The 27,790-nt window shown below is 56.6% G+C and overlaps 2 protein-coding genes across 9 annotated transcripts in view; both read left to right on the top strand.

Moving 5' to 3' along the window:
- Positions 1-1,888, top strand: part of CUX1 (cut like homeobox 1) — a 342,512-nt gene extending 340,624 nt beyond the window's left edge. For all 3 annotated transcript variants that reach the window (XM_036226214.1, XM_036226213.1, XM_036226212.1), the window contains exons 22-23: positions 672-736; positions 1,001-1,888. In XM_036226214.1, the coding sequence (XP_036082107.1) occupies positions 672-736; positions 1,001-1,070 (135 nt within the window). In that variant the 3' untranslated portion in view covers positions 1,071-1,888. The remainder of the gene's footprint in view (positions 1-671; positions 737-1,000) is intronic.
- Positions 1,889-2,806: 918 nt separating this feature from the next.
- On the top strand, positions 2,807-26,788 carry SH2B2 (SH2B adaptor protein 2). Of its 6 annotated transcripts, none has more exons than XM_016146512.2 (10): positions 4,732-4,850; positions 13,829-13,981; positions 14,995-15,722; positions 18,770-18,871; positions 20,625-20,716; positions 21,986-22,077; positions 22,180-22,341; positions 22,839-23,047; positions 25,586-25,757; positions 26,274-26,788. In XM_016146512.2, exons 2-10 carry the CDS (start codon positions 13,969-13,971, stop codon positions 26,615-26,617), a joined length of 1,914 nt encoding a protein of 637 aa, XP_016001998.2. In that variant the 5' UTR covers positions 4,732-4,850; positions 13,829-13,968; the 3' UTR covers positions 26,618-26,788. The 6 variants fall into 6 exon arrangements, with proteins under 6 accessions (XP_016002000.2, XP_016002002.2, XP_016001998.2 ...); XM_016146510.2 differs by having other exon boundaries at positions 4,747-11,133; XM_016146514.2 differs by lacking the exons at positions 4,732-4,850; positions 13,829-13,981 and adding an exon at positions 2,807-2,950.
- The last annotated feature ends 1,002 nt before the right edge of the window (positions 26,789-27,790 follow it).

Raw genomic sequence — 27,790 nt, 5'->3', positions numbered from 1 at the left:
CTTCAAGGGCCTCAGCCCACCCTGGGGATGACTAGCCCACCCATGTGGCCCTCAGGAGGGGGCAGCAGCCCTGCCGCTCCATGGAAGAGGCCTCACTGACTCCATCGAGGGCCCCATCCTGGAGGGGCTTGGTGAAGGGAAGGGCCATTGTGGGAGCCAGAGCAGACAGGAAAGAGGGTCTGACTAACTCTACTAAGGTACAGCCAGGTGGGGACATCTTGAACTGAATCTCCTCAGGCACAGAGAGGCATCCCAGTTATTGAGCAGAGCATATGCAGAAGCCTGGTGATGCATGCGTGCCCAGAGCTGGAGGAGAGGAGAGTGTAGGGCATACCTAGAGAGGGCTCCAGCCTCAGGAGCCCCACCCTCAGCAAGGCCTCAGTCAAGATGGCCCCTACATGGCTAGCCTGGGCTCCAACTCTGACCCCAGGGCACAGTGGGTCCTGGCCATGACAGTGCTATGTCCAGTGGTATGTTAGGGATGGCACCTCTATGTCGAGGCCTATCTGACCATGTATGAAACAGGCGGGCACAGGAGCATCTCTAAGGCCCATGGTGCCTGGGCCGTGAGAACCCTCATGTGCTGGGAGGCCAGGACCCGGGGCTATAGGTGGACCACAGCAGTGGCCATGAGGCAGGATAGGCAGCTCATTGTGTCTCTTCCTGGCCAGGTGCTCTACAAGCTGGCATGGAGTGAGAGCATGGAGAGGGACTGTGCCACCTTCTGCGCCAAGAAGTGAGGATGCCCACGCAAGCCCCACTACAGCCCCACACTGAGTCCCCCCAGCACCACTGTGCAACTCCTGTTCCCTGCTGCTCCCAGCCCTTCACCATCATCCCCCACTCTGGTCCATCTTGTGCCCCCCACACCAAGCCCACTGCCCCCAGGCCTCCCCATTACGTGGTACATGCCTCCTGAAGATCTCCATGCCCCCCCTCACACACACACATATCTATCTTTTTTACACTCAGCAACAGCAAAGTTTTCTGTGCCCCACAGGTTTGCCGATCACCTGCACAAGTTCCACGAGAATGACAACGGTGTGGCAGCTGGTGACTTGTGGCAGTGACATCCAGGGGCCTCCCCCACGTGACAGTGATGGCTGCCTTCCCCACCCCTGCATAGTTAGCAGTTTCTAATAACTTAGGCTTCTCTAGAGACTCCCCCACAAAAACTGCCCTTGCCCTCCTCCCAACAGCACGAGAGGCCCCAGGTCCCCTTGGGCCCCCTTAAATGAATGTCTTAGCCACATCAGGCCTTCTAGATCCAAAAGGTCCCAAAGGCTCAGCCAGGCTGAGCTAAAGAGGCCCCTTACTCTCATCTCAGACTGGTGACCCAGCCCAAGCCTTGCCCACAGCCTGATCACTAGCCCTGGTGGCAGAGACGCTGTGACAGTGAGTTCCCACTGGTTCTGGCCATGGCCAATCCAGTTGGGATCCCCTGGGCCTCTCTATGCTAAACTATGGGAACCCCTAGGGCTCCCCTAGGATACACCTCTGTCCCAAGAGGTAGAGGGCCCTTCTTTGCAGGCCAGTAGTCTTTGAGTCCAGCTTTCCGGCCTGCTTTCGTCATATCTCACCCAACGCCAAGGAGCCCAGGAGGGCAGAATAGTTTCTGTTCCCCCTTTCCTGCCCCCAGACCCACCATGATTTTTGCTTTCTTCTTTAGCAAGATATTCTGGCTTCTAAGCAAGAAGAAGTCTCCAGTAGCTCCCCCATGCCCTAGGTTCTTCAGACCCAACGACTGGTCTGAGGCCCAGGTGCTTCTTGGCCAAGCAGAACTTCCTAGCATGGCCTCCTTGGGGCCACTGGCAGATCTTTCTAAGTTAGATTTGCACTTGCATGTTCAGCTTTGCATATTTTGAATAAACACATGGTTGCAGCCACACTGGTACCCACGCTCTGTGACTCTGAGGGTTTGGGAGGCTAGTGGGTGCCTGCAGCAATACCCTGGGAGCTGAGGCTGGACCTTTCAGCTCCTCTGCTGATATGGGGCACAGCTCTCAGAATATGGGCTATCTCTCCCCCCTTTTCTGTCCCTAAGAATTCCATGAGTGAGTCCAGAGTTTGGCTGAAACCCAAATCCACAGTGTCTTCATTCTCTTGCACAAACAACCCAATCAAAAAGAGAACTCCATTGTTTATTTTAAAAACTACTCATCAGACTGTGGTTGAATGTGTGACGTGTGTTGGATGTGTGACATCAGCTCCTGAGGAATCCCTGCTTCCTTATATGTGCCCTGGAGCCATGCTCTTGAGCTTCTCTGTGGCCCTTTCCCTTGGGTCCCTGACACTTCAGAGCCCTTGCCCACTAAGCGCCCTGAATACCAGCTTTGGGGACATTTCGGAGCCATATGTTCTGGGCCACCCGGTCCCCCAGCCCAGCCCCACTCATGTGGGTCCCTACCCACGCAGACAAGGGGCTTCCTCTTAGTCTGTGGTGGCTGGCATTCCCCACTGGCCAGGTGGCCTGCAGCGCTGGCTCCATATCCACTTCCCACCCAGCAGCCCACCTGGGCAGAGTCCCCTGTACTATCCTTGTCTCAGTCCCAAACATTCTAGAGCTGATACTTCCAAGGGCCTCCCTTTGGGTCCTACCACAGCACCCTTCGTCCTCTATCCAATCACCACTTCCTCCAAGGCCCCAGAGCCTCCTGCCCTCAGGAATCCCAGATAGATCTATCCTCCCTGACCCTCATTCTTGTCCCCATGACAAAGGTGCTCTTGACCAATCAGACCCTCCCCTCCGCCCACCTCTTCCCCTCCCCAGCCACTTCCACATCTCCTACCAGTTCCTCCTTGTGGGTCACAGTTACTAGGCAGCTGGCTTCTCCTCGCTTCCTCCTCCCTGGGGATCAGAGCTATTGACCTGTCCTGGGTTCCATACCCCAGGACTCTCCCTGGCCGGTGACACCCCATCAGTGACTCTCAGCCCACTACTCGGAACCAGGTTAGTCTACTGGGGGCCAGGTTCTCCCATCTCCCAGGAGGGTGGGATCCACAGCCATGCCTCCCAGTATGGAGCCACTCTCTCCCCCAATCTACAGGCAGTCACTTTCCCACCCGCCACACTCCCACACCCCTCCCAGCTTCATTCATAGGTCTCCTGGTTCCCAGCCAGGCATGCAGGCCTGTGTTCATCTCTAATCGATGGCTCATCCATCCTAAGCTTTCACTAAGTGTATGCTGGCTGGGTCCTGCCAAGAGAGCAGTCGGTGTGTGTGTGGAAGGGAAGGAACTAGGTTCCAGGGCTTCAGATAAGACCTGCCTTGCTTCAGTGCCCCTGTGGAGGGAAGCCCAGGGCTGGTGTGCAGGAGTTGCGGGCAAGGTTCCATGCCATTCTCCACCTTCACCAACCCACGGTTTCTCCCTAGGCCCCAAGCTTTCCATCCACAAGACTTGGATTAAAAAAAAAGTCTTTCCTTCCCTGTCCTGCTTCCTAGGAAATTACAGATGTGAAATGGCCTTGGGAAAGGTTAAAGGCCTCTCATAAAGGTCAGAGGTAGGGCTGCAGAGGTTTTAGTGAAAGCAGAGAAGCTGATCTAACCATCTGGGGGACTGAGGACCTGGGGCTGGAGGCAAGAAAGGAGAGGAGGGGAGAAGCTCCGGCACCCCAATCAACCCCCAGGAGCAAGCAATAGGTGTGATATCTGAAAAACCACTTCCACGCTTCCACACTTCTGCTCATATTGATTGAAGCCTTCCCTCACCTCTCAGACCTCTTCCAGGCCTGCTAGAGCCCCTCCACCATTTCTGGGAAGTCTCATGAAGGCTCCCAGCTCCCCAGGAGTCAGTCTATAAGTGCCCGCAAAGGACAGTGGGAGTCTTTGTTTTCTGATCTTTGCTCTAACACATGCCCTGGTTCTGGGGCTGTAGAGCCAAGCAGGGGCGAGGAAACCAGGTTTGTACACCCCCATCAGCCTTTTATGACCTCTGAACGCCTGAGCAGGGAGACTCAGTCTCTGCATAATAGTGAAGGTGAGGAAGTGGGGACTGCTCAGGTCTTCCCCACCATGAAGTCCCGGGGCAATTTCCGGAACCAGGAGTGCTGGAGGGAGGGGGCGTGGTGCTCACCCTCGGGATTTATGAGAAACACCCGTCGACTTCCCCAGTTGCGACATCTGGGCCTCCACTGTCCCTGCGGTGGAGGGTCCGGGACAGTGGTGGCTTCCGTCGTGCGACTGTCACCAAAGAGTGTCCAAGCGCTATATGCGTCACCATGCAGGCCACCCACCTGGCCTCCACCCCAGGCTTCAGGGAAGGTTTTCGTGCTAGGGGAATTCAGCGGGCAAGGCTTGGGGCCGGCTCAGTGAGACTAAGCAGTCGCGGACTCTCGCAACTAGGCGCCTGCAAGCCTGTTCCTAACCCCTCTGGGCACCAAGGCTCCGCTGCCCCGCCACTGCCGCCTCCCGGAGGAAGAGGGCACCAGCCGCGGGTGCTGCTCCTGCTTCTCGGAGCGCGAGGGGCGCGCCGGGGACAGAGCCAGCGCGACACAAGGAGGGCGGGAGGCGGGGCTCGCGCCAGGGGCGGGGCCACGGAGGCGCGCGCCGCGCGGGTCTGGGGCGCAAGGGGGAGCTGACCGCGCGCGCGCGGCGCGGAGCTAGGCTCGGAGTGCGCAGGGCTCGGGTGCCTGGAGAGCCGAGCCGGGGCCGCGCCGAGCCGGCGAGGAGCGCCCGAGCCTTCGAGTTGTGGACGAGGAAGGGAGGAGTCGTCGCCAACGCCGTCTCCCGCCCGGAGGGAGCCCAAACCCGCCGCGGGCCATGAGCCTCCGGGCCCCGGGAGCCCGGCCGCGGTCCGGGCAGCGCTCCGCCGGCGCCCCGGTCCGCCCGGCTTCAGCTGCGCGCCTGTAGGTACGGCCTGCTTGTCTTCAGTTTCCTCGTCCCCTTGTCCATCACTCTGGACCCCATCCGTCCCTGAGGGCTTGCGTGTGTGTGAGCACCACTGCCCCGAGAAGCGCGGCCGCACGCGCTCCTGTCCGCGCGTGTTGTCTTTGTGTGCGCGGTGGGAGGGAGCGCAAAGGAGGAGATGCGCCCCAGGCGGGGTTCGGCTCCCCGACCCTCATCCCCGGCGGAGCGGGAGTGGCGAGAGGGGCCGAAACGCCTCCTAGGGCCCAGGGCCTGCGGTGGGACGAACGCAGCGGGCCCTCTGGAGGAGGGGTCTCTGGCTGGGGCCGAGGGTCGCCTGGGTCTCTTCTCTAGGCTGTGGGGGCGGAGGAGGGCCAACCTGAAATGAGGGTGCTGGCCACCGAAGGGACTCTATCCAGATCACATTCTCCCGGCCGACACGCCCTCCATTCCTCCCAGGCCTTCTTTCTCATAGTCACCATTCTCGACTCGCCCACCCTGGTAGCTCTCCTGCAGTCCCGGATAGTGGGGAGGACTGCTGTGGGCGCCCGAGGAGAGGCCGGCGCCTTTAAGAAGGGGCGGGTTCGTGCTCTCCATTCAGGCCCTTCGGCCTGTCCATTGATGAACCTGCAGGCAGAGCGGGGTCCCCCCGAACCGTGCCAGCCCAGCGGGCCAAGACCAAGTAGAGAGGAATCCGTCCAGGCCCCCAGCAGCCCACGAAGTGAGGTCTTCAGTGAGAGACGTCTGCACCGACAGGCCCCTCCGGGAACCTTGCAGGGCGGACAAGACAGCCTTAGGAGTGACCGTGAACTTGGATAAGTCAGAAAATTTGTTGACACTGAGATGGTGCAGGGGAGAGGAGTCAAACCTGAGTTGAACTCTACCTCTGCCCTTTGAGCTTCCATTATCTATTCTGTAAAATGGAGGTGGTGCTGCCTACCTCCTAGCTAGGTGACCAGCAAGAGTTGCCATCCCCAACACAGATCACTGAGCATAGGGTGAGCAAGCACCTCTGGGAGGGCAAGAGGAACAAGGGAGTGGTTATCCCCAAGAGGCTTTGGCTGCCTCGGTTGGAGGTGTGATCTGAACCTCCACACACACACCATCCCCCACTTTGAACAAATCTCTTCCCTCCCAGCCATCCTGGTCCATCCAAGAGGCCAGTGGTTGAGGAGCAACCTAAAACCTTCTAGGAACTTTGGGAGAGGTCTGGCAGTGCCGTTAAGCTGGTGTAGATCCGAGCGTTTGTGGGGGTCTCAGAGGCAGAGTTTGCCATTAGCTGCTTCCTTCTGCTCTTCTCCCACTCTAGAGAGTGTGAATGATGGCAGGCAAGAGATGGTGATGCAGTTTAGTTGAACAATTCTAATTAATTGAGGGTTAATGCATGTACTTTTTTTCTTATTGTGAAAAATTTGTCTAAAGTTTCTAAACCCCCCTCCCTATTTCGTGGGTCTCCTAGGGAGAGCCCCTGCACTCACACCTAAGGGCAGGCTGACTTTCCTAGGAGGTGTTGGAGGTAAGACCCCTATCCAGGTGGAACCTGGTACCCCCAGAGCTGAGCATTTGGTTTCAAGCTGACTTGTACCCACTAAGGGCATATGTGCTGTTTCTCATGTAATCTGCACAACAGTCTTGTGGGTTTGGTACTATTATTATGCCCATTTTACAGAGAAGGAAGGAGATTCGGGGAGGTGAAATAACTTGACCAAAATCACTCAACCAACAAGCCAGGCCTCCAAACAACTTCTTTCTGACAAGAGCCTGCTTCTCACCTCTTACGCTGTCTACCCATCCTGGGTTGCAGGAAATTGCTCACCCTATGCTCCTGGCCGCTATCTTCATGGGGTTTTGGTCCACTCTTGGAGACTGCCACGCTTTCTGCTCCTTACTGTCCATGTGGAACTGGAGGGGTTGGGGCAGCTTTGGAGTCTGGGGAGGTTTCTCTTCCCCCCTCACCTGGTTGGGTCTGTTTTTATCTCTGTGCTCTGTCCCAGAGGAGAGCAGGTGTGACTCCTCACATCTAGAGGAGGATGCAGCCATACCTGTTTAAGCAGAGCGAGGCAGGGCATCCGTGTGTAGGAGTACAGCATTTTTTTGGCTCCTCTGAGTGAAGCAGAGTTTGAACCCCATTCTCCAGTACTTCCGACTCTCTGTGTATAATAGGACCCACCTGGATCTTATGGTGGGTATAACACCTGGCTGGAGGCTCACAGTCTGGTGGAGAAGACAGGCCACAGCAGTGTGGTGTTGTGGAGGGGTAGGGGGGCAAGTGGAGGCAGGGACAGGATAAAGGGGCCTCACCAAGGCCTCCGTGGGCTCCAGGCCTGCCAACTATTGGAGCAGAGGAGTGGGAGCAGGTGAGGCAATGGCAAGCTGAGTGCTGAGACTCTGAGCTGAGGACAAGCAGGGGCTGGAGGAAGAAAATGTATTAGAATACAGATGTGGGTGAGTTGGAGGTGACTGTAGATCAACCGGGCAGAGAGTTCAATTGCTTGGAGAAAGGCTCAGGAAACCTTTATAAGCATCTGTGGTACCTAGAGTTCTGGGATACGCAGGACTGAGGGGAAGCATGGTAGATGTGTCATGAAAAAGTCAGAAGGCAGACTAGTAGGCTGAGTAGTGGGAGTTGAGGGGGGCATCCTGCAGGTTTCGGAGACTAGGCCAGGGAGGTCCGGGATGGGTATGAATCAGGGCCAAGGTGAAATCCATGACACTAGAAGAGAAAGAGAGACTGTGAGGCTCAGGCCAAGGCTGGAAAGGGGGTGCCTCTGCTCTACAATCCCAGGAGGGCTGGGAAGGTACTGCTAGAGCCACAGACAGCCTTCTCTCTACCTACAGAGCCAACCCAGGAACTGTCCAGCACCAGGTGCTCCTGAAGGAAGATGGGCTTTCCTCCTAAGCCCCCAGGCCCTGATGTAGCTTATTGTCCTGGGCCCCACTCCCTATTTATCTGACATCTTCTTCCTGTAGGGCCCAGCTCTGGATTCCCCTGCTCTCTAGCCTGTTAGAGCACCCCACCCCCTCCTCTGAGGGCGGGCATCTCCATTTCTGAGTCAGGGCCCAGGTAACACCACTGTGCCCTAGGAGGGAGAGCTCTCCAGGGCCTATTAGGATTAGTGTCTGCTACAGAAAGGGGTAGATCTGAACTTGGCTCCATATTCTCCTCTCATCGATCTGTGACCCTGGACCTGCCAGCATTGCTCCTGACATATAGTGGGAGCCCAGCACGAATCCAGACTAATGGGCCAGTTGCCTCCCTTGCCAGAACTCCATTCCCTCATCTGTATGATGAGAGAATCCTCCCTTCCTGGCAGGGAAGATGTGAGGAAAAGGGGTTTTAAATAGGGTTGTAGCCCAATTAGATGTGGGTTCTAGAAAGATAACCTTGGTCACACTGTGGAAACTTCATTTGTCAGGGGTTGAGAAGACAATGGGAAGCAGGAGCTGGCCTCTGTGGACATCTGCCCAGAGCAGTGGGAGGAAAAGAGAGAATGACATTTAAGAACTAAAAGCAAAGAAACTTTATTTTTTAAACAAATAACTTCTTTAATCCTCATGATAGCCCTCTGATAACAGTCAGTGCTGGTATTACCCTCCATTTTAATAGATGAGGAAACTGAGGCCCTAAGAGGCTGAAACACTTATCTACAATGACACAGCTATGAAGCAGGGGAGTTGGAAGTCAAACCCGGGTGGTCTGGAGCCACATTTCAGGCTTTTAACCTCTCCACTGTCTCCATGTGTCAAATGACCAGATGTGGAGGTAGGGAGACAAACTGGAGGCTTGCACATCCCAGAGCCAGCAGGGCCTGTCCAGATTTGGAGAGTCAGCGAAAGCTAAGGGGCTCAACAGAAGGGCTTCCACCCTCCCACAGTGACAGAGGTCGGGGTGGTGTGAAAGGCGTAAGGAGGGTACACTGAGCACAGAGCTCCTCTCCCAGCTTTTAACAGCTACCTCCCAGTAGTGCTTCTTGGCAAAGGCCTTGGACCATGAAGCAATCTGTGTGAGAGAACAGGATAATCCCACTTTACAGCTATGGAAACTGATGCTCAGAAAAGCCAGAACTACCTGAATGTCCCCTCCCCACTCACCCATACAGGAGCAGAGTCCCAAGAGCTCTTAATCTGCACCTGTCCCTGTCACTAGTCAGAGTGACGTCCTCCCACAACCACTCTTCAGCAAAGTTCCAGCAAGTTCAAAGGTGTTAAGACCAGAATCATGCCACTTCTGCCTTCTAGTAGGGTCATGGGGTAAGCACAGATATTCTAGGTAGGAAGAGTTGGGGAATTCCAGCCACACCTCACTCTTATAGGAGGCCTCGGTTCAGAGTCTGCCCTGTGGAGACACTTCTGAGGCTTGGGTAGGGTAAGGTGGGGAGTAGGCTTGAGAATCAATCCTCAGGTATCCACAAATGAAATAGAATGTGCCCTGTGTTCTCTGTGCCTCCATCTGCAGGGAAGAGGGATTCAAGCAGCCAGCAGGCAGAAGGCACTCCTGGCTGAGGGAATGGCCTGCCCAAAGGTTGTCTGTGTTCTGCAGGGGAAGGGTTACAGAGAGGGGGCTGGAGGGGACAGTCCCGCAGAGACCAAGAGTGCAGCTGGAAGAACAGCAGGATGGAGGATGAAAAGAGCCTTCCTTGTAAAGTGTGGGGCTTAATGGTCCAGGCTAGGTCAGTGGTCCTGAGAAGCCCAGAGGACAGGATATCAGTGGGCATAGTTAGGGCCAGCTTCCCGAGGGGCAGAGAAGACCTATGTGAGGCCTTGTTTTTCTCTTCCTGTATTGGGAGCCCTAAGAAGAGGCCTCAGTTCCCCCATCGTGAATAGTTCATGGGTAGGGACACCCTATCTCAGGACAATGCACCCTTACTTCTGACCCTCACCACCCCTTCCTGCACTTGGTTGTGTTGCTGCCTTTCTGAGCAGGGAACTGAGCGAGATGCAGGAGAAGGGAGGTGGGGGGCGGGGGCAGCTCTTGGTAGTGGAAGATGCTGCCCCAGTCTTGCCCAGGGGTAACCCCGTGAGGCAGCCTTTCAGGTTGCTGCTGGGGAGCTGATTTGCATCACTAGATTTCCTTCCTTTCCCTGAGGGTCTGTTTTCTGTGGTGGGAAGGCTGGCTACATCTGGGCTCCCAGAAAACACTGATGCAGGGTTCCCTGTGGATATGGGCCAGGCAGTTACCCACCCACCCCTCGCCACCGCCCTCTGCATGGTGTATTGATTGGTCGTGCACCCATTAGCAGGGGCAGCTAGGCTGCCTCATTAATATTTTAAGGAATGACCTGACCGTGAGATCCGAGATCCGGAACTGCGTGGTGCTGCGGGGCTGATGACTGACCTTTTTTTTTTTTTTCTTTTCCAATTGTCAGAGCTATTTTTACCACCGGAAGGCCAGCCACCCCCTCTCCCAGGCCTCTAACCTGGTAGGGATGGGGGAGGGTCTCCTGTCTGTGTTCCTGGCCCAGGGATTAGGAGAGGCCTCAGCTTGGAAAAGTGACAAGCAGGGAGGGACTGGATTAGGCTTCCCCTGCCCCCACTTTCCTGAAGCCCATCCCATCCCATTGCTGTTCTGGCAAAATGGGAACAAAAAACATTTTTCCAGGAGAAGCCAGATAGCCTAGCTGAGTCTCAAAAAGCCCCTGGGTGATTATTGAGGGAGGGTGATTCTTCCACCCATGGCCCCTGGGGAGCCAGCACCTGTTCCCCAGACCCGGTGGGCTCCCATTGTCTCCAGGCCCAATCCTCAGAGAAGCCTATAAAAGTGAGAAGTGGCCCCCTGTCTGCTCCTGGTCCCAGTAGAAAGACAGCGGTCCCAGTCTTCAGTGTCCATTGCCATCACAGTCAGGGACCCCTAGAGATCACTGTTACAGCACCCCATTTTACTGATGGGACACCAGGGCCTGGGAAGACCCAAGGCCTGGCCCGAGACAGAGCCCCGATCTCCCCATGCCCTATCCCACACTGTCCCACCCTTACCCACAGGTCTCTTCTGGTTTCCGTGGGCCATAGGAAGGAGGCACTGTGCTCCCGCCCTAGGAAGCAAAAAGACCGCAGGGACCATGGAAACTCAGAGAGGAAGGGCCTGTGAGGTAGGAAGCCTTCCTGGAGAAAGAGTCTTTTACAGTCTTAAAGGCCAAGTAGAATTTGAATAGTCGGCAGAGTAAGGAAAGCAGTTCCTATAGGAGAGTGACACAGGCAAACACAGGTGAGAATTCACTGAAGGAGGGACAGCCCAGGCCGGCTGGATTCGATACCTAAACCTGCCAGGTCACCCCCAACAGTGGGGGGCCAGGTGAGTTTGTCTACTCAGCTTCTGGTACCCCTGGGTTCCCCTCCCCATGAGGCCTTGCTTTTCCCATGTCTGGGTCTGGTCACCTGCGGAATGGCAGAGGGCTCTGTCTGATTGATGGGTTGTTACACTGGCTGGTCCCTAGAGAGGGCTGGAAATGCCTTCTGGCTCCACCCAGAAGTTAGGGGAGCCCCAGACTGCCCATGGTTACACATGGATTATAACATTGCAGAGACTGCCTCCTGTGTTGTCCTTCCGGGGGATGGAGGGGAACCTTGTCCCAATTTTTAAAGTGAGGAAACTGAGGCTCAGAGATTGGAGTTATGGTCAACATCACCCAAGAGAGCGGTGGGGTCAGACCTTGAGCCCCGGTCAGCCAAAGTCCCTAGCCCACAGTACATCCTTACCCTGGCTGGGGCCAAGCCCTCTTCCATGTGACCTGCAGCCTCACCTTTGCAGAGAGCCATGTCTGGGCCTCAGTCTCCCCATCTGTAATTAAGTTTGGGGCTCCTTGTTGATCCTGTTGCTTGTGACTTTGACCTCTGGCTACTCATCCCCCTCCACTTCTGTGTAGCCCCAGCTGGACCCAGGGGACACTGAGTGCTGCTGTGCTGGGCATCAGGCCCTTAGGCTCCTGGTCAGCCAGCAAGGGTGGGTAGGGGAGGTCAAGGGAGGATCGGCCTCCCAGTGCCTCCCAGTCTAGTCCTTGCCTAGGACATGGCCACAGTCACCAGACCCTTGAAGATTCCTCTCTGAGTGCCTCCCCTACCACCATTGAGAGCAAGCTGGGGCCCACATGTGAGAGCCTCTCCCTAGGACCCTGTCCCTCCACTCTGCTCCTTCTCTGTGCCAGGAATATTGTTAGCTAGCAAGATGAGCAGGGAAGGACAGGGAATGCCTAAGGATGGGGCACTGGGACTGACTTCCTGTCCCCACGTGCCCCATGCGGGAACAAAATTGTGTCAAATAGGTGTCCGCATTTGGTCCTGGCTCTAGTGCTAGCCCTTCCTAAACTGCCATGTCACTGAGTCTGACCCTCCTGGTGGTCTCAGTGGTACAAGGGGGAAAGTGGGCGCTGTAGGGGGCACTACCCTGCTGGGTAAATGGATAGGCTTGGAGCACGAGGACAGGCCCTCGGGGGCTTAGCCGTAGGGCTTTTTCCCCATTCCCACCCCAAAAAATGTTCCCCTCCACAGGGCCTCCACTCTCCACCTTCCCCGGAGGCCTTAGTGGTGGTGGCAGGTACATTTCTGCCTCCACTTCCATTCCCGACAAATGACTCAGGCTTGCCTTTTCCCCCTGAGGAGTACCTATGCCAGATCGGAGAGACACATGGAAACAGATACCTGAAGTGCCCTGTGATTACACCTTGCTAGTGGGATGTATAGGAAGGGACTGTGGGAGCTCAGAGGAGACAGTCATGCCACCTGACAGTGGAAGCAGGAGGAGGTTAGGGAAGGCTTTCTGGAGGATGTGGCCACTGAATTAATTATTGAAGAATTAGTAGGAGTTAGCCAGATGAAGAAAGAAGAAAGAGTAGAGCAGAGCAAAGGCCAAGCATAAGCCAAGCTTGTAAGTACCTCAGCCACTATTCTCCCCACCCCCTCTCCCATGTCCTGATAAGTCTGCCCCCAAGGTATTGCTCAGACATGCAGGAAAGGCACTCTTTTTCCACTTCATGTCAGGAAACCCACTGCAGGCCCCTCCTTCTCTAGGAACCACCCCACCCCCACCCCGCCCCAGCTGCCTGCTGCTCTCTCCCAATACCAGCAGTCTAAGGAGACCTGCTGGTTTAGAAAACTTTCCCCTGTGCTAAGTGCTCCCATCAAGTAGCTCATTTTCTCCCTAAGGTTGTCCTCTGGTTATTGACTGCAAATCAATGGCTGAGGTTGCCCCAAGGTGAGAGGGAATTCCCACAGTGCCCTGTGGCCCAGAGGCCCCACAGATGATCTCACAGAAGTGGAACAGCTATTTTTGCCTTATGTTTAATTACAGAGTTTGGATCCCAGAGGAGCAATGAGATGGTGCTCCTAGGAGTTGCAAGGGCTATGCCAGGAAATGTGGAATTCTGGGAGGGCAGCTGAGGGCATGACCCTCCACCTCTGTTCCCCTAACACTGGGCTGGCCCCCTCACACAGGCTCCCCAAGGCAGAGCAGAATCACGTCACCGTCGGTAATTTCACCCTAGCCTTGGAGTGTGCATAAATACAGTGGGCTTGGCCTGTGCCCCAGGGGTGATGACCACATTGGGGGACAAGGGGGCAAGGCTCCCAAATAACTGGACATACACCAGGTAGTTTGGCAGTCCAGAGTGATGGGGGCTGGGAATAAGGAGGAGGAAGCTGGGGCGAGGAGACAGCTGGCATTCCTGGATTGGGACCTCTTCAAGGTCAGATTCGGATGGGTGCTCTGGAGAGAACAAGCTTCCAGGAAGTGGAAACACAACAGCGTGCAGGCCGCTATGCTGGAAAGAAGTGTGAGGAGGCAGCACCTTCAGTGCCAGTATGAAAAGTTAGGCATGCATGAACCACACTAGGAGGTGACCCCCAAGTCCTGGAGTCAGAGTGAGAATCCCAGGCCTGTCACTAAGAAGCCGTGTGTCCTTTAGCCCCATATAAGGGCTTAGGCAGTGACAGCTGTGACGTGCGTGCCCAGTATGCCATACATATTCACGCATTCATTCATTCGGTGTTTACAGGGTGCCTGCCATGTGCCCAGAACTGGGGACACAGCCATTTATAAGACTGTTAAAATACCTGCCTTGTGAAGCTTGCATTCTCAGAGGAAGAGTAAGGGGGAGGAGTGGGGGCAACACAACCAAGCACGTGAATAAACGTTATGTCAAATGCAGGTAAGCACTATGGAGTAAAGTAAGCGGGCAAAGGGAAGTAGACGCCGGCACTGGGTGAAGCAGGAGCATTTTTATTCCCAGGTAGAGTGGCGGTCAGGGAAGGCTCTCAGGTAAGAGTATTTGAGCAGAAACCAGAAGGAGGTGAGGGAGTGTGGAGGAAAGAATATTCCAGGCAAGTGCAAGAGAAATTGCAAGTGGAAAGGTCCTGAGGTGGGACTATGACTGGCATGCTTCTGCAATGACAAGGAGACAGGTGCGGCCAGAGCAGAATGGGCAAGGAGAGGAGGGCAGGAGGTAAGCTTAGAGGAGTAAATAGAAGCAGATCATATGAGGCCTTCGGAGTCAGGGATAAGACTGGCTTTTACTGAATGGAATGGATTCCATTGCAAGATTTTGAACAGAGGAGGGACCTAATCTGTCTATGTTTTAGAAATGATGACTAGGTTCCTGGGGGCAGGGGGGGGCGGGGCTCACCAGTGAAGAGCCTGATAAAGTACTACCTATAAGAGAGGAGGTTATGTGGATCTCTGGACAGCAACCTGGATGCCAAGGAATGGAGAAAGGCTTGGGTGCTTGGCATATTGCAAAAGTAGAACCCAGAGGATTGCACTGTGACTTCTTCCTGTCCAGAGGAAGAAGGAGGACCCTCAGGAGAGGCTACTTAGGGGAGTGAGGTAACTGGAGGTTCATAGAGACCCCACTTCAGGACACCAGTCATCCCAGCGTCCTTTGGCAGCCCCAGGAATGAACTTGGGGCTCCCTGAGACTGCTGTTTAAAGAGAAAGCGAATGGAGGGCTCCCCTTCTGCAGACACTGCCTCTTGCCTCCCTGGTGGTCCTTCTCTTCACACGTTGGCGCTGCTCAGAACAGCTGCATGTTGTAGGACCCGACCCTCCCCGCAGCACAGAGGCATACACAGCCCCGGGGAGCCCTGGGGGAATGGGATCGGATACAGGACAAGTGGTGCTACTGTCAGAGGTCACAAAGTCACCTGGATCTCCTTTCGCCTGCAGCCACAGGAGGCTGCAATGGGAAGGGAACCATGAATGGTGCCGCCCCCGGCCCCTCCGCTGCTGCTGCCCGGGTCCCGGACTGGCGGCAGTTCTGCGAGCTGCATGCGCAGGCGGCTGCGGTGGACTTCGCGCACAAATTCTGCCGCTTCCTGCGGGACAACCCAGCCCATGACACACCGGAAGCCGGGGCCTCATTCTCCCGCCACTTCGTTGCCAACTTCCTGAACATCTTCAGTGAGGAGGTGCACCGCATGCTGATGGCGGGGGCCACGGAGCACCCTGACACCATGGAGCCCGAGCCAGTGGCACTCAAGGCTGCGGCAGCGTGTGGCCACTCGCGGAGCTCCGAGGACGTGTCAGTGCACGCGGGTGCTAAGGCCCGGGTCCGCAAGGGCTTCTCATTGCGCAACATGAGCCTGTGCGTGGTGGACGGTGTGCGCGACATGTGGCATCGACGTGCCTCTCCTGAGCCTGATGCCACCCCACGAGCAGCCGAGTCCCCAGCCGAGCCGCGCGACAAATGGACACGACGTCTCCGGCTGTCGCGGACACTGGCGGCCAAGGTGGAGCTAGTGGACATCCAGCGTGAGGGCGCACTGCGCTTCATGGTGGCCGATGATGCTGCCGCGGGCCCAGGTGGCGCCGCTCAGTGGCAAAAGTGCCGCCTGCTCCTGCGCAGAGCCGTGGCGGGTGAGCGCTTCCGCCTAGAGTTCTTCGTGCCACCCAAGGTGAGCAACAACTCCCACCTGGGGGACAGTACAGGGGTGTGGGCACAGGTTGCCAAGAACTGACCTTGGGGTCCACACTGCCTGGTCCAGTTGGCAGGACGGAGTGTTGAGTGTCAGGAACCTGGGATGTGGTCCTGCTTTGCCTGTCTGACAAGTCGCCCCTCAGGCCCCCTCTCTCCACCTGTGAGGTGTTAGAAAGGGCTCTCTGGGTGGGGACAGGTTCTGGGGTACTGTTCTTTCTCCTGCGGCATGCCTGATTACCTGCCTCCTCTCTTCCTCACCTGGGGCCCCTGGTGACTGGAGCCATCCAGAGAGGAGCCTGTGAGGATGAGGGCAGGAAGTGACAGTGACACACTCTAAGTCTGTGGGAATCTGAATCCCTAGCTTGGCTGTCAGGCTACAGCTCAGCCCCTGCCCAGGTGACCCCTTTCTGGCCTGGGTTTCAAAAGATAAGCTCATAGCTGTCACCAACCATGCTGCTCACTTGAGTGCACCATCTCCTCTCCCCTCCTTGGGCTCACCATCAGAAGCCTGGGGCAGCTTTGGGTCTCCTCCCTGGTGGCAAACTGACCTTGTTTGGAAAGTGGTAATAACTAACAATAGCGCCCCTTCTCTGAGAGCCCACCATGCATCCAGCCCTAAGCCTAATGGGCGGCCTCATCTCCCAGGACCCTAGCAAGGTGAGCTTCATGATCTCCGTCACAGAAGAGAAAACAAAGGAATACTCAGAGGGGGTGTGTCCTGCCCAAAGTCACACAGCTTGTGGGTGACAGAGCCGGGCTAATTATACCCGCCATGCTGGTAGTCCCAGGAAAGAAAGGAGCACGGAGGTGGGAGCTCCTTGTGTACTGGGAGATTCGGAAAAGTGGGAGGTTGTGCTGGTGCAGCAGCCCACAGCACCCCCAAGAGCCACCCAGGGTCCCCACCCACCTCTAGGCCCACCCTGTCCTCAGTGCCTTTATTCAACCTGAGTCTTTTACCTCTGTCCCCATCTCCCAGTCTGTCAGAACTCTGGGTTCCATTGGAGGGGCAGGGTGTGGATTTCCCAGGGACACACTATCTGAAGCGCTTTCTCCCCAAGTCCCAAACTTCCCAGGCTCCTACCATTAGTTCTCAGAGAGAAATCATTAGGCCACTAAGCCCAACTCTACCCCTTGTTAGTCAGGAAGACTAAAGCCCAGTGAGGGGTGGAAAATGAGGTGGGGTTTGCCCAGGGTCACCCAAAGGGCAGGGGCAGAGGCCCAGGGCTTCTAGGGCTCCAAGCCCTGAGTGGCAGTCACAGCTGCCCGGCTGTAAATAGAGGCGTGCGGCTGCCCTTGGGGGAGGAGATGTAGCAGCTGGTGGCTTCTTGGTTATTCTGTTGTCCCTCGAGCCCACCATTCACTGCTGGCAGAGAGCAGGATTTCTGAGGGGTTACTTCCCCAACCTCTGAGGAAGGCAAGTGGGTTCCTACCTTCTGATCTGGCCTCCAACCCTTCTTCATTCATCCAAATAGTTGGGAATTCAGCAGTGAGCCTGTAGGAAGGTGGATCAGACCACAGTAAGGGCTCAAGTCCTAAACGTACTGTATCTCAGACTGCATAAGGCCCTGCTGATACGCCCCACTGCCTCTTAGTCCTGAGACCTAGCTGCACCCCTGGAACAGACAGGAGCTTGAGATCTGCAAGCTCAGGAACTATTTTCTGGGATCCTCGGACTTCCCTCTCATACTGCCCCATGAGTCAGGTCTCCAGCCTCCAGTCCCCTCAGAGACCTGTGCCAGGAAAGCCCTGGGGACCCAGGGAGCAATGAGGCTTGCCCCCTGCCATTGGGGGAGCCACCAGGAAATTGGTATTTGCAGGACTGGATGATAAACCTCAGTGGGTGAGCATTGAGTTCTCTGGGTACCCCAGCCAGGGGAAGCTCAGACTGCATAAGTGTTCACCAAGCAGCAGGGACCCAGGACAGGCATTTCTGGAGGCACAAGCTGAGGTAGCGAAGGCTCTATCCAGGAAGTGGGAACAGTAAGGTGTGGCTGGAGCAGGGTGAAAGGCAGCTAAGCCAAGACAGACAGTCCTGAAACACTCGGCAGAGGTGGGAGCCCAACCCAAGTCACCAGTCTGCACCTTCACCGCAGACCTCTGCTCCATGCCTGCACTGTAGGACCGTGGCTGGTGAGATGGCCTGCCATGGTCAGCCAAGTCTCTCCATCAAGGCTCCAAGCCCAGCCCTGCACCCACTGGATGGCAGCCAGCACTGCCAGGAATTCCCATCCGCCTGCCCACTCAACTTGTGGCCCTTCCCTTTCCTCCTGAGAAAGTCCCTGTCCCAGAGCCCAAGCCCTGCCAGGAATCTCAGTTCCAAGCCAGCCCCAGGAGCCTTCAGGTCATGGCCAGGAGCTTTGGGGCAGAGTGGGGAGGGCCAGCCACAGAGTGGCCCTCCCTAGGATTCCTGCCTTGGTTCAAACCCACACTGGTCCTTTTTCCTCCACCTGGAACAGCCTTGCCCAGCTCCAGAAGCCCTGAGTCAGGGGCTCCAAAGCCATGCTCTGAAAAGGCTAGTCTGAAGGAGGAGACCAGCATTTTTTTTTATAATGAACTAGTATAAAATAGAAAATATCACAGTCCATCACACACAGTCAGGGTAAATATTGCCTGGTGAAACATTGTTTCAGAGATATTTTTACCTATGTGTGTACTAGGTCACAATGTCCAATGTATTTCTTACTATGGGTCAAGGTCAAAATGTAAAAACCACAAATCTGATGAGTGTGCTGGGCAGAAGGGCAATCCAAGTCGAGTTCACCCTGCAGGGCTCGGAGGTGGGAGACTCAGGTGTCAGTCCCAGCTCTGTCCCTGACTTGCTGTGTGAGTACATGGGAGGTCCCTTTGTTTCCCAGAGACCCCCTCAACTTACCCATCTGTGAGATGGGGATGGGAACACCTCTGCCAGGGCTGCCAAGGCATCCTAAGCTGAGGGCTACTGTGCTCTCTGGGAAGGGGAGAAGGCGGAGAAGGTTTCAGGAGGCTCTGTGGTGACTCTCACTGTCCCTTCCTCTGGCCTCCCAGGCTTCCAGGCCCAAGGTCAGCATCCCTCTCTCAGCCATCATTGAGGTCCGCACCACCATGCCCCTGGAGATGCCGGAGAAGGACAACACGTTTGTGCTCAAGGTTAGCCCCACACCTGGCCCTACAGATCCTCTGGCTGCCCAGGCCACCTCTCTCATGGGTAGCACAGCTTGAGGCCACTGTAGGGGGACTAAGGGTAAAGGGCCAGCAGCAGATCAAGGGGAGGGAGCCCTGGTTGGGAATCCTAGGACCCTACATAAATGTCAAGCACCTGGCTAGGACTTGAATCCAGGCCTGGGGTCTAGAGCCAAGTGCCCCGGGTGTCACCCAGCATCTGGGGCCCCAGTTCCCATTTCCTCCTGGGCCTAGGTGAAGCTCCTCTGAGTTTCACTTCCTCCTCCCAACCCCCACTGGAGCCAGCACATACCTACCCCTCGGGCGGGCGGGCGGGTAAACTCGTAGGCAGCCTACAGCAGTTATGCAAATACTCCTGTGGAAGAGCACTGGAGTGTGGGGACCCACCCAGTCCCAGGGAGGGCACAAAGGCACTGAGGGTGGGCAGGAAGGAACCCCAGTGTGTCTGGGGACAGTTTATCCCTTTCCCAGGCCCCACTTCACTGGGGCAGCCTGCTCAGGTTGCTAAGGACACAGCTCCAGGCTGCCAGGGCTGTGCCCTGTCCCTCCTCAGAGAATTAGAGGGTGTTTGTGAGGCCAAGTCCCCTAGGAGGCCTAGCTCCACCCACCCAAAGCTGCATGGAGCCCCATCCTCCTCTCTAGCCTCCTGATTGGGTTTATGCTTTTACTTGCCCCTATTTGTTCAGTCACGAACACCCTTATTCATTTAGCAAATGTTTGCCAACCTCATACCCTGAGTCACCCCAGGCTGGGGGCTGAGGACATAGCCCCTCCCAGCCTGGCATTCTCTTCTGCGGGGTGAGATAGGTCCAGAGCCTCGCTCCCAACAGCTGGGTGGCAACAGTGCTGCTGATTATGCTCAGGAGCCCTGAGGCCAAGGGACCAGCCCCACTCTGGGCCTCAGTTTCCCCATTTGTTCAGAGAGGGTTTGAAGGTGGTCCCCAAGGACCCTCCAAGCTCTGAGATGCTGGGGGTCCAACAACTACATTGTAACAGGGGCAGGAAGCTGAGAGCACACAGTTTTGGCATCACAGAGACCTGAGTTCAGGTCCCAGTGCTGTCCCTGAGTGCTAGTGGCACTTTGAGCAAGTTACCTGACCTCTCTGAACCTCGGTCCTCTCATCTGTACAATAGGGAAAGCATATCACCTCCCTCCCAGGGCTGTTGGGAAGAGTTCATCAGATAATGTGTGCGCACATTCTGGGCCTGGCCCACAGCAGGGGCATCCCCTATGGAGGCTGCTTATATCAGGGGAATGGCCTCCGAGGTAGAGTTCCAGGTGCTAAAGCAATTGAGCCCCTCAGTGTGCTGGGTCGGCTGGCCCCTTGACTGACTTGAGGGTTGGAGGACCTGTCACCCCATCTCCAGGGTGCCAGCCCACCCTTCCCTGACCAGCATGACCTCCTCTGAGGCTGCATCTCCAGGGACTGAGGATCCAAGGTCAGCAGGGCTAGACTTCATGCCCAGTCATCCTAGTGATGGGCCCAGGAAGGAGGGGTTGCTGAGAGTGTGGGGTATAGCTCCACCCAAGGACCCTGGCCTGAGTTTGGGATGGTGCTTGACAGTGACCCCACTGTCTTCCCTGCTGCTCACACCAATGAGCCCTCATGGGAGGAGAAGTGGGATGAGCCATTTATCCCGGGGTCTAGAGACCCCTGCTGAGGGTGGAGGAGTTTGGGGTACTGACTGCTATCTGGACTCTGGGCCACTCCTTCCCCAGGTGGAGAATGGAGCAGAGTACATCCTGGAGACCATTGACTCACTGCAGAAGCACTCATGGGTGGCTGACATCCAAGGCTGTGTGGACCCGGGGTAAGCGCCCAAGTGGCCCTAGGACGGGTGGACAGGGTTGGGGTAGCTTTCCAGTGCTGAGCTCCAGAAATGGGCTTTTCTCATGGCAGTCCTATTCAGGTTGGTGCCAGCCATTCATTCATACTCCCACCCCTACCCCTACTCCCAGCAGGCTCTTCAAAGCTTGCTCTGCAGGACCAGGGCCTGGGGAACTGGAAGGAAGTTGGATCAAGTCTTGTCCTCACCCTTGGTGAGCCTAATGCCGCTAGGAGAAAAGCAGTGATGGAGTGAGTCCACAGGGCTGAGGAGATAGAAGGGAGGCCCCTAACCCAGCCTGGGACTCAGAGAAGGCATAGTATGCTGGTAGAGGTGCTCACCATCTCTGAAACTTAAAGAAAGAGTGAGCCTAAGCCAGGCAGAGGGGGCTGGGAGTGGAGGAGGGCAGAGAGAACAGCCCCAAAAAAGATGTGGAGGTGTGCGTGAGCCTGGGACTTGCAGGGAATGTCAAGGCCTTAGGGTAGCTAGAATTAGAGCTGGTGAAGAGGGGACTTCGATGAAAGCCCAGGAAGCTGGTAGGTTGGGGGCAGTGGAGGGCCACAGCTAGTAATAAGCAGAGGGTAGCTAGGGTCATGGTATGGGAAGAGCAGCAGGGAGGTTGGCAGCACCATCCAGGAGAGATCCCAACGCCAAGAGTAGGAGGGGCAGGCAGGCCAGCAGCGGAGCATTTGGCAACAGCTCTTCTGGCTACCAGGGTGAGGCAAGCGCTAGAGGGGAGGGGCTGCTGCTTTCTAATTAACAGCTTCGTTTAAGGAAGCACAATTAAAGTCCTGAGTGCCTCCCAGGACCCAGATCCCCAAACTGGTTATAATCCCTCCCCTGTCACCCTCCCAACCATCTGCTCTGCAGAATATTTCCCCAGACCCTGTGAGGGTGAACTTTGCAATATTTTAGAACTGGCAAGGTCCCAGCCACCTTGTGTCACAGATGGGCAGACAAAAGCCCAGGGCAGCAAAGAGGGCTGCCCAGGCCCCACCCACCATGAGATCCCAGGAGGAGGTCAGCCCGTTATAGGTTTGTGATCAGAGGTCATGTGTCCTCAAAGAGGACTATACCCACCTTGAGATCTCTCTTATATGGCCAGTCACTCACATGATAGCCACAGAGAAGGATGAGGGTGTGACAGAGGGACATGGAGGCAGGAGGACCCTACGTAAGCCACTGACTGGTTCTCTGAGCAGCCCATGGTCCAGGTCCTATGGCAGAACACGGTTATGCTTTTTTGTCTTATAGGGACAGCGAGGAAGACACTGAGCTCTCCTGTGCTCAGGGAGGCTGTCTGGCCAGCCGAGTGGCCTCGTGTAGCTGTGAGCTCCTCACGGAGGGTAGGTGGGGGCAGAGCTGGCTGGAGTAGCAGATGGCAGGGTTGGAGGGGTGGTCGCTCCAAGAATGCCAGACATGTGTCTTACTTGTCACTTCTCCATCAGTGGACCTGCCCCGGCCCCCAGAGACAACAGCAGCTGTGGTGACAGCCCCACACAGCCGGGCTAGAGATGCTATCAATGAGTCCTTGGTCCATGTCCCACTGGAGACCTTCCTAGACACCCTGGAATCTTCGGGTGGCAGTGGCAGTGACAGCAATAACACAGGTACAGTGGAGGCAGCCTGCTCTCCTAGCCTCTCCTTTACCCCTAGCCTAGGCCATGGCCACCCATGGCTCCTTCCAAGACCCTTCCTGAGCCTCAGAAGCCATGACATTTCATCCCACAGGGTCCTCTGCATAGCAGCTCAGATTTCTGGCTTTTGTAGGCCAGTCCAGGAACATGACCCTTCCCATGGGCTCTGGTTTCAATAGAAAATGCTCACAGAAGGGTTGTGAAGGGTCAGAACCAGGGATTAGGAACAAGGAGGCTTGATTTGTTCCCGGGTTTGTTGCTAACCTAGAGAATGAACCTAGGATAGTACTGCTCTCTGAACTTCAGTTGAGCTCATATGCTTAACTAGTGGCTGGGGTCAGTTCCTGGCCTTGTTTTAAAATTATCCAAATAGCATTTTACATGTAGAAACCCAACAAGGTGTTCATCTCTTCTCTTACGTATTTGCACCACCCCACCCCGCATGCCCCTCACATTGTCATCCTCTCCAGGGGAGGAGGGAGCAGAGCCTGAGCCTGAGGCAGTACCAGAGCTGGAGCTCTCGGACTACCCCTGGTTCCATGGGACACTGTCACGAGTCAAGGCAGCTCAGCTGGTGCTGGCGGGCGGGCCCCGGAACCATGGCCTCTTTGTGATCCGCCAGAGTGAGACTCGGCCTGGAGAGTACGTACTGACCTTCAACTTCCAGGGCAAGGCCAAGGTAAGTGCACAGGGAGGCTGTGGGGCAGAGCGGCCAGCCCTGGGGCAGGAGGCTAAGATGGCCCTGGCCATGAGGTCACACCAACATCCCAGGAGCAGGTTCCAGAGATGTGGGTGTGGTGTGACTTCCCATGCAGCAGGCCTACCCCTGGCCATGCTCTTTGAACCACCTGGGTCCCTCCCACGCCTCTCTGAGGAACAGCAGTCTGCCCCAGATGCGGCTTCTCCATTATCTAAATGGGAAAGTCACCTTCTGGTGGCTGAGCACTCAGGAGGCCAGGCTCTTCTGAGGACTTAACTTTGACCCTGCGCATTAGGAATCACATAACACTAGAGCTTCTGAGGGTCTCTACCCAGAGCCACTTCAGTGCAGGGCTGGAGTCAAACAAGGCCCTCCTGCCCCACCCACTCCAGAGAGCCCTACTTCTAACCTCCTCAGGTCAATTCACCAGCCCGTCCTGGGCCCCAGCTCTAGGCCAGGCCTGTACTCAGGTCAAGGAACCTGGAAGGGAACCATATATAGGTAGGCCCTAGAGGACCAGACAGGAGAGCTTTGCAGGGCCTAGAGGGCCGGAGGAGGTTGCTGACCCTACCGGCCAGAGTAGGGGACCTCTACCTGAGACATGCAGTGGAGGAAGAATTCTTAAGGTAAAGTGGGAAGGGTGATCCAGACAGGGCACAGCAAAGGCATGGTGGTGCACCCAGACAGTGAGATCTCGAGGAAGGGTGTTGTGTGCTAATAATGACCTCATGTGCAAAGGAAAATATGACAGAAAGTGAAATGATGTAGGGGGCAGGGGGCGGTTACAGTGTGACCAGAGTGGGCAGGAACCTCAAACCACCCCTAATCATGAGTTTCTGATAAGGAAACAGACCCAGCCCCAGCTCCTCCCAGGACATGGTTCCCCTCCGTCCCTGCTAGAGGAGGGGGCACCCCAGGACTCCTACTCCAGACCTGCACTGGTAATCAGTTGGCCTGGGGCAAGTCCTCCCCTAGCTTGCTAGACTTCTCTCCTTGGCAGTGTTGTCACTACGTAGAGGAGGCAGCATGTCCCCAGGGACATCTCCTTGGAAAGCAGCCGCCCTTACCAATTCCTCTGATAACCAGGCATTTAACGCCATCCCTGGCAGCCCCGAGTTTACTTCTTGGCCAGCACCACCCCAGGCTGCATCCCCGAAGGGCCCAAAGCTGACTCACCTCCCAGCCAGAGGCTAGAAACAGTGCCCAGCCCAAGGTGGGAAGGAAGCATTGGGGTGAGGGTGGAAAGCAGGTGCGGGGTAAGTAGGATAGGAGACTCCTCTCCTTCCTGGGGAAAGACCCAGCCTTGAACTCATGCCAGCTGCTGCCCTGTCAGAGCAGGGTGACTGCTCAGGGCAGGATAAGTTAGTGGTGGGGTACAGCAGGACCCCCAGCCTCCTGCTTGTACTCTTCCTGGGAAGGAGGACCTCTGCGCTCCAGGGTAGCTCTTTACTTTCGGATGATAAATGTCTGAAAGGTTTTCCTTAAGACAGAGGTGTACCTGGCTTGTTTCAGGCTCTGGCCTGAGCCTCTGCCCCCAAAGGTCCTCCCCAGGTTTGCGCCTGTGGTGGAACCTCTCTCTCTAGTTGCTCAGGGGCTGAGGCCCTGCCCCGGGTGCCATTAATGCTCTCTAGGTTTCTCACACTGTTCTGGCAACTTCTGGCTCTGCTGAGTGGCAGAACTCGTTCATGGAAACACCCCCGCCACCGCACCCCAGGGCTTCTGTCCTTTATGTAGGTGGCTAAGCCAGCACCCCCTCCTGCGCTTGAGGCTACGTGCATACCCTAAAACCTTCCTCTCACTTCTCCTCTTGCCACACACCCCAGGGACAGCCGCTCTTCCCCCTGTGGGATACATGTTGAACCAAATAGGACCGACGCCAAAGACCTGTGGCTCACTACCAGACACCACAGACTTGTGGCTCCTCTCCCTGAGGTGTCTGTCCCACGTGGGCCCTGGAGACCCAGGGAGGCACCTGCCTGTTCCCAGTGCTCCAGGGCCTCCCCACTGCAGCAACTGAGAGCGTATACGGTCACTCCCAACCAGCCCAGGGTGGTCCCCACCCCGCTGCGTGGTGGCTCTGCCAGGATAGCAGGTAGACCCCTAACCTACTGGGGTAAGAGAATCACACAAATAACGAGTTCTCTTTCTAGTTCTGTGCCTTGTGACTGTGGGTGAGTCACTCCTTCCCTGTGCCTCAGTTTCCCATCTATAATATGACAGCTGTAGTCTCTACCTTCTATGGCTTTTGGAGACTAGCGATGGGGGTGTGCGGGGCATGATGTGGGTGCTCCTGGCATAGGGGCTGATGCCTACTCCCTTCAGTCCCAGCCTGACTGTTGACCCCACCATTCCCCACTCCCACCACAGGAGTGACCCTCCCCCAAATAAGACTCATGGTGGAGCCCAGTCTGGCACAACCCCACGTGGCCTCTATGAGACTTGGTCCCACCAAGTGACCCACAAAGGCACTCGCCAGTCCAGGACCCCAACACTGACCATGCGGATCTGTGCCCACAGCACCTTCGCTTGTCCCTGAATGGCCACGGGCAGTGCCACGTACAGCACCTGTGGTTCCAGTCCGTACTTGATATGCTGCGCCACTTCCACACCCACCCCATCCCGCTGGAGTCAGGGGGCTCTGCAGACATCACCCTCCGCAGCTACGTGCGGTCCCAGGGCCCCCCACCTGGTAAGACGCCCCACCTGGTCAGGTGTGATGGCTCAAGAAGACAGACAGGTGGGCAGTGGGGGAAGCGAGTCACTCTCAAGCGGCCACCCAGCTTAGCTAGCTCTGGTGGGATGCCAGGTCTTGGGCAACTGTAAGCAATTGGGGCCATCAGGATCCCAGGGAGAGTGGCAGGCCCACAGGGTCCTGGGTAATTCCTGGCAGAGGGGAAGGGGCAGCACCTGAGAGTTCCCTAGATACAAGTGGAGCTTAGCACAGAGCTGTGAGTGAGGGTGTCCAGCACAGCAGGTTGGGCACCATTTGTGTGCGCACTACCGCCTATATCCGTGACATTCGTTATCCCGGGAGGTGGACTGGAACAGGGAAGGCTGAATTCAGATTCTGCCTCCCTATGAGATCCCAGGCCTCCTCCCCATTCCCCCGGGTCTCTGGGCCCTGTCTGACAAGCTTAGGCTGGGGAAAGTGGGAATGAGGTGGCCCTGGGCTCAGCACTGATGCGCCTGCCGGGTCGCGTTGCAGATCCTGGGCCCTCGCCTAGCGCCGTATCCCCGCCTCCCGCCTGCTGGAGCGAGCCGGTGGGCCAGCACTACTTCTCCAGCCTCACCACCGCCGCTTGCCCTCCCGCCTCGCCCTCGGAAGCCGGCGGCGCCTCGTCTTCATCCACCTCGTCGTCCTCCGCCGCGTCCCTGCCCACCGCCCCGCGCGCGGTCGCGGAGAGCCTGCTGAGCGCGCGCAGCCGCAGCAACAGTGCGGAGCGGCTGCTGGAGGCGGCCAGCGTCGCAGACGAGAGCCCTGAGGCCGCACCTGGAGAGGGGTCGCGTGGCCGCACGCGTGCAGTCGAGAACCAGTACTCCTTCTACTAGCCCGGCGCAGGTGGTGCCAAGGCCCTGGAGCCACCAGGACCTGCTGTGCGACTGCCCACGTGTCCCTTGGTCCAGCGGACCCTGCCGGCCCTAGCCCGGCGCTGGGTGGGAAAAGCGAAGCTCTTCAGTGAAGACATAAATGTTATTAAAGAGCCTGTTTTAGGGACTGCACCTGGCTCTCCTGTCGTCCTTTCTCCTGCCCTGGAGGTGCATACTGCTCCCTATGGAACTGCGCCATACACGGACCCCTGTTCATGGACCCCCTGTTCGAGCCCACCATGGTTTGGCTCCTGCCCAGCCCCCACCCTGCTCTGTCTTAGGGGGCCCAACTCCCTATTTGCAAGGTGACAACTAGCAGTACTTGAATGAGGCACAAAGATATAGTAGCCCAAGAGCAGGACTCAGGGAGACTACCCAGGAACTAGACGGTGGGCAGGGGGCATTAGTGGAGTTGTGAGAGAGGGGTTGGGGGAGGAGCGACCTGCGTAGAGGTTTGGGGGCAAGACAGGGTGGCAGAGGGTAGGGGAAAGAGGAGAAGGGAGGAAGGTGTACCTGGATGTTGGTACACTGTGAAGAATAGGAGGAGAGCCGCCAAAACCGGGACCTTGAATGCCGGGATGAGGAGATGGACCCTGGCTGAGAGAGAGTAAGGTCGTTCTTGGACAGATCCGTGGGTGGTGGGCAGGATTCCTGCACATTAGCCCGTTAGGGGATTGGACTTGAGAAAGGCTGATTTGACCTAGACTCAAACTTGAAAGTGATTTAGTGGGGCCTCCCTGCCACCCCTACCCCATGCCTCCCTGCAGGTGGAGGCTCAGCTCTAGCACCTTGGAGACACAACCTGCTGCAAGTCTCAGCACCCCAGCCCTCAGGTAGTGCTCCCTCTGGGGAGGATCTTGTTCTTGCTGAGCCAAAGTACACCTCCCTCTCCCCCATCCCAAACTCTGCCTCCACAGGGGGCCACAGGCCCATGGTTACCCTGCCCAGGAGTAACCTTGCAGGGCTTGTGTCCATGACATGCATTTCAGACCCTGTGATAGCTGATCCTCCTGGGACCACAACTGGACACCCCCATGATGCCCACTTCCTTCTCCCTTATGAGAGTATTAATGCCCTCAGTGGGCTCCCAAGACTTTGCTGCCCTAGCAACCCAGTCCTGACGCACAAAATGAC

Source organism: Rousettus aegyptiacus, unplaced genomic scaffold (genome assembly GCF_014176215.1).
Source record: "Rousettus aegyptiacus isolate mRouAeg1 unplaced genomic scaffold, mRouAeg1.p scaffold_m13_p_8, whole genome shotgun sequence".
Taxonomy (NCBI): Eukaryota; Metazoa; Chordata; class Mammalia; order Chiroptera; family Pteropodidae; genus Rousettus; species Rousettus aegyptiacus.
Note: the sequence above shows the minus strand (reverse complement) of the source record. Positions and strands in the feature narration are given on the sequence as shown.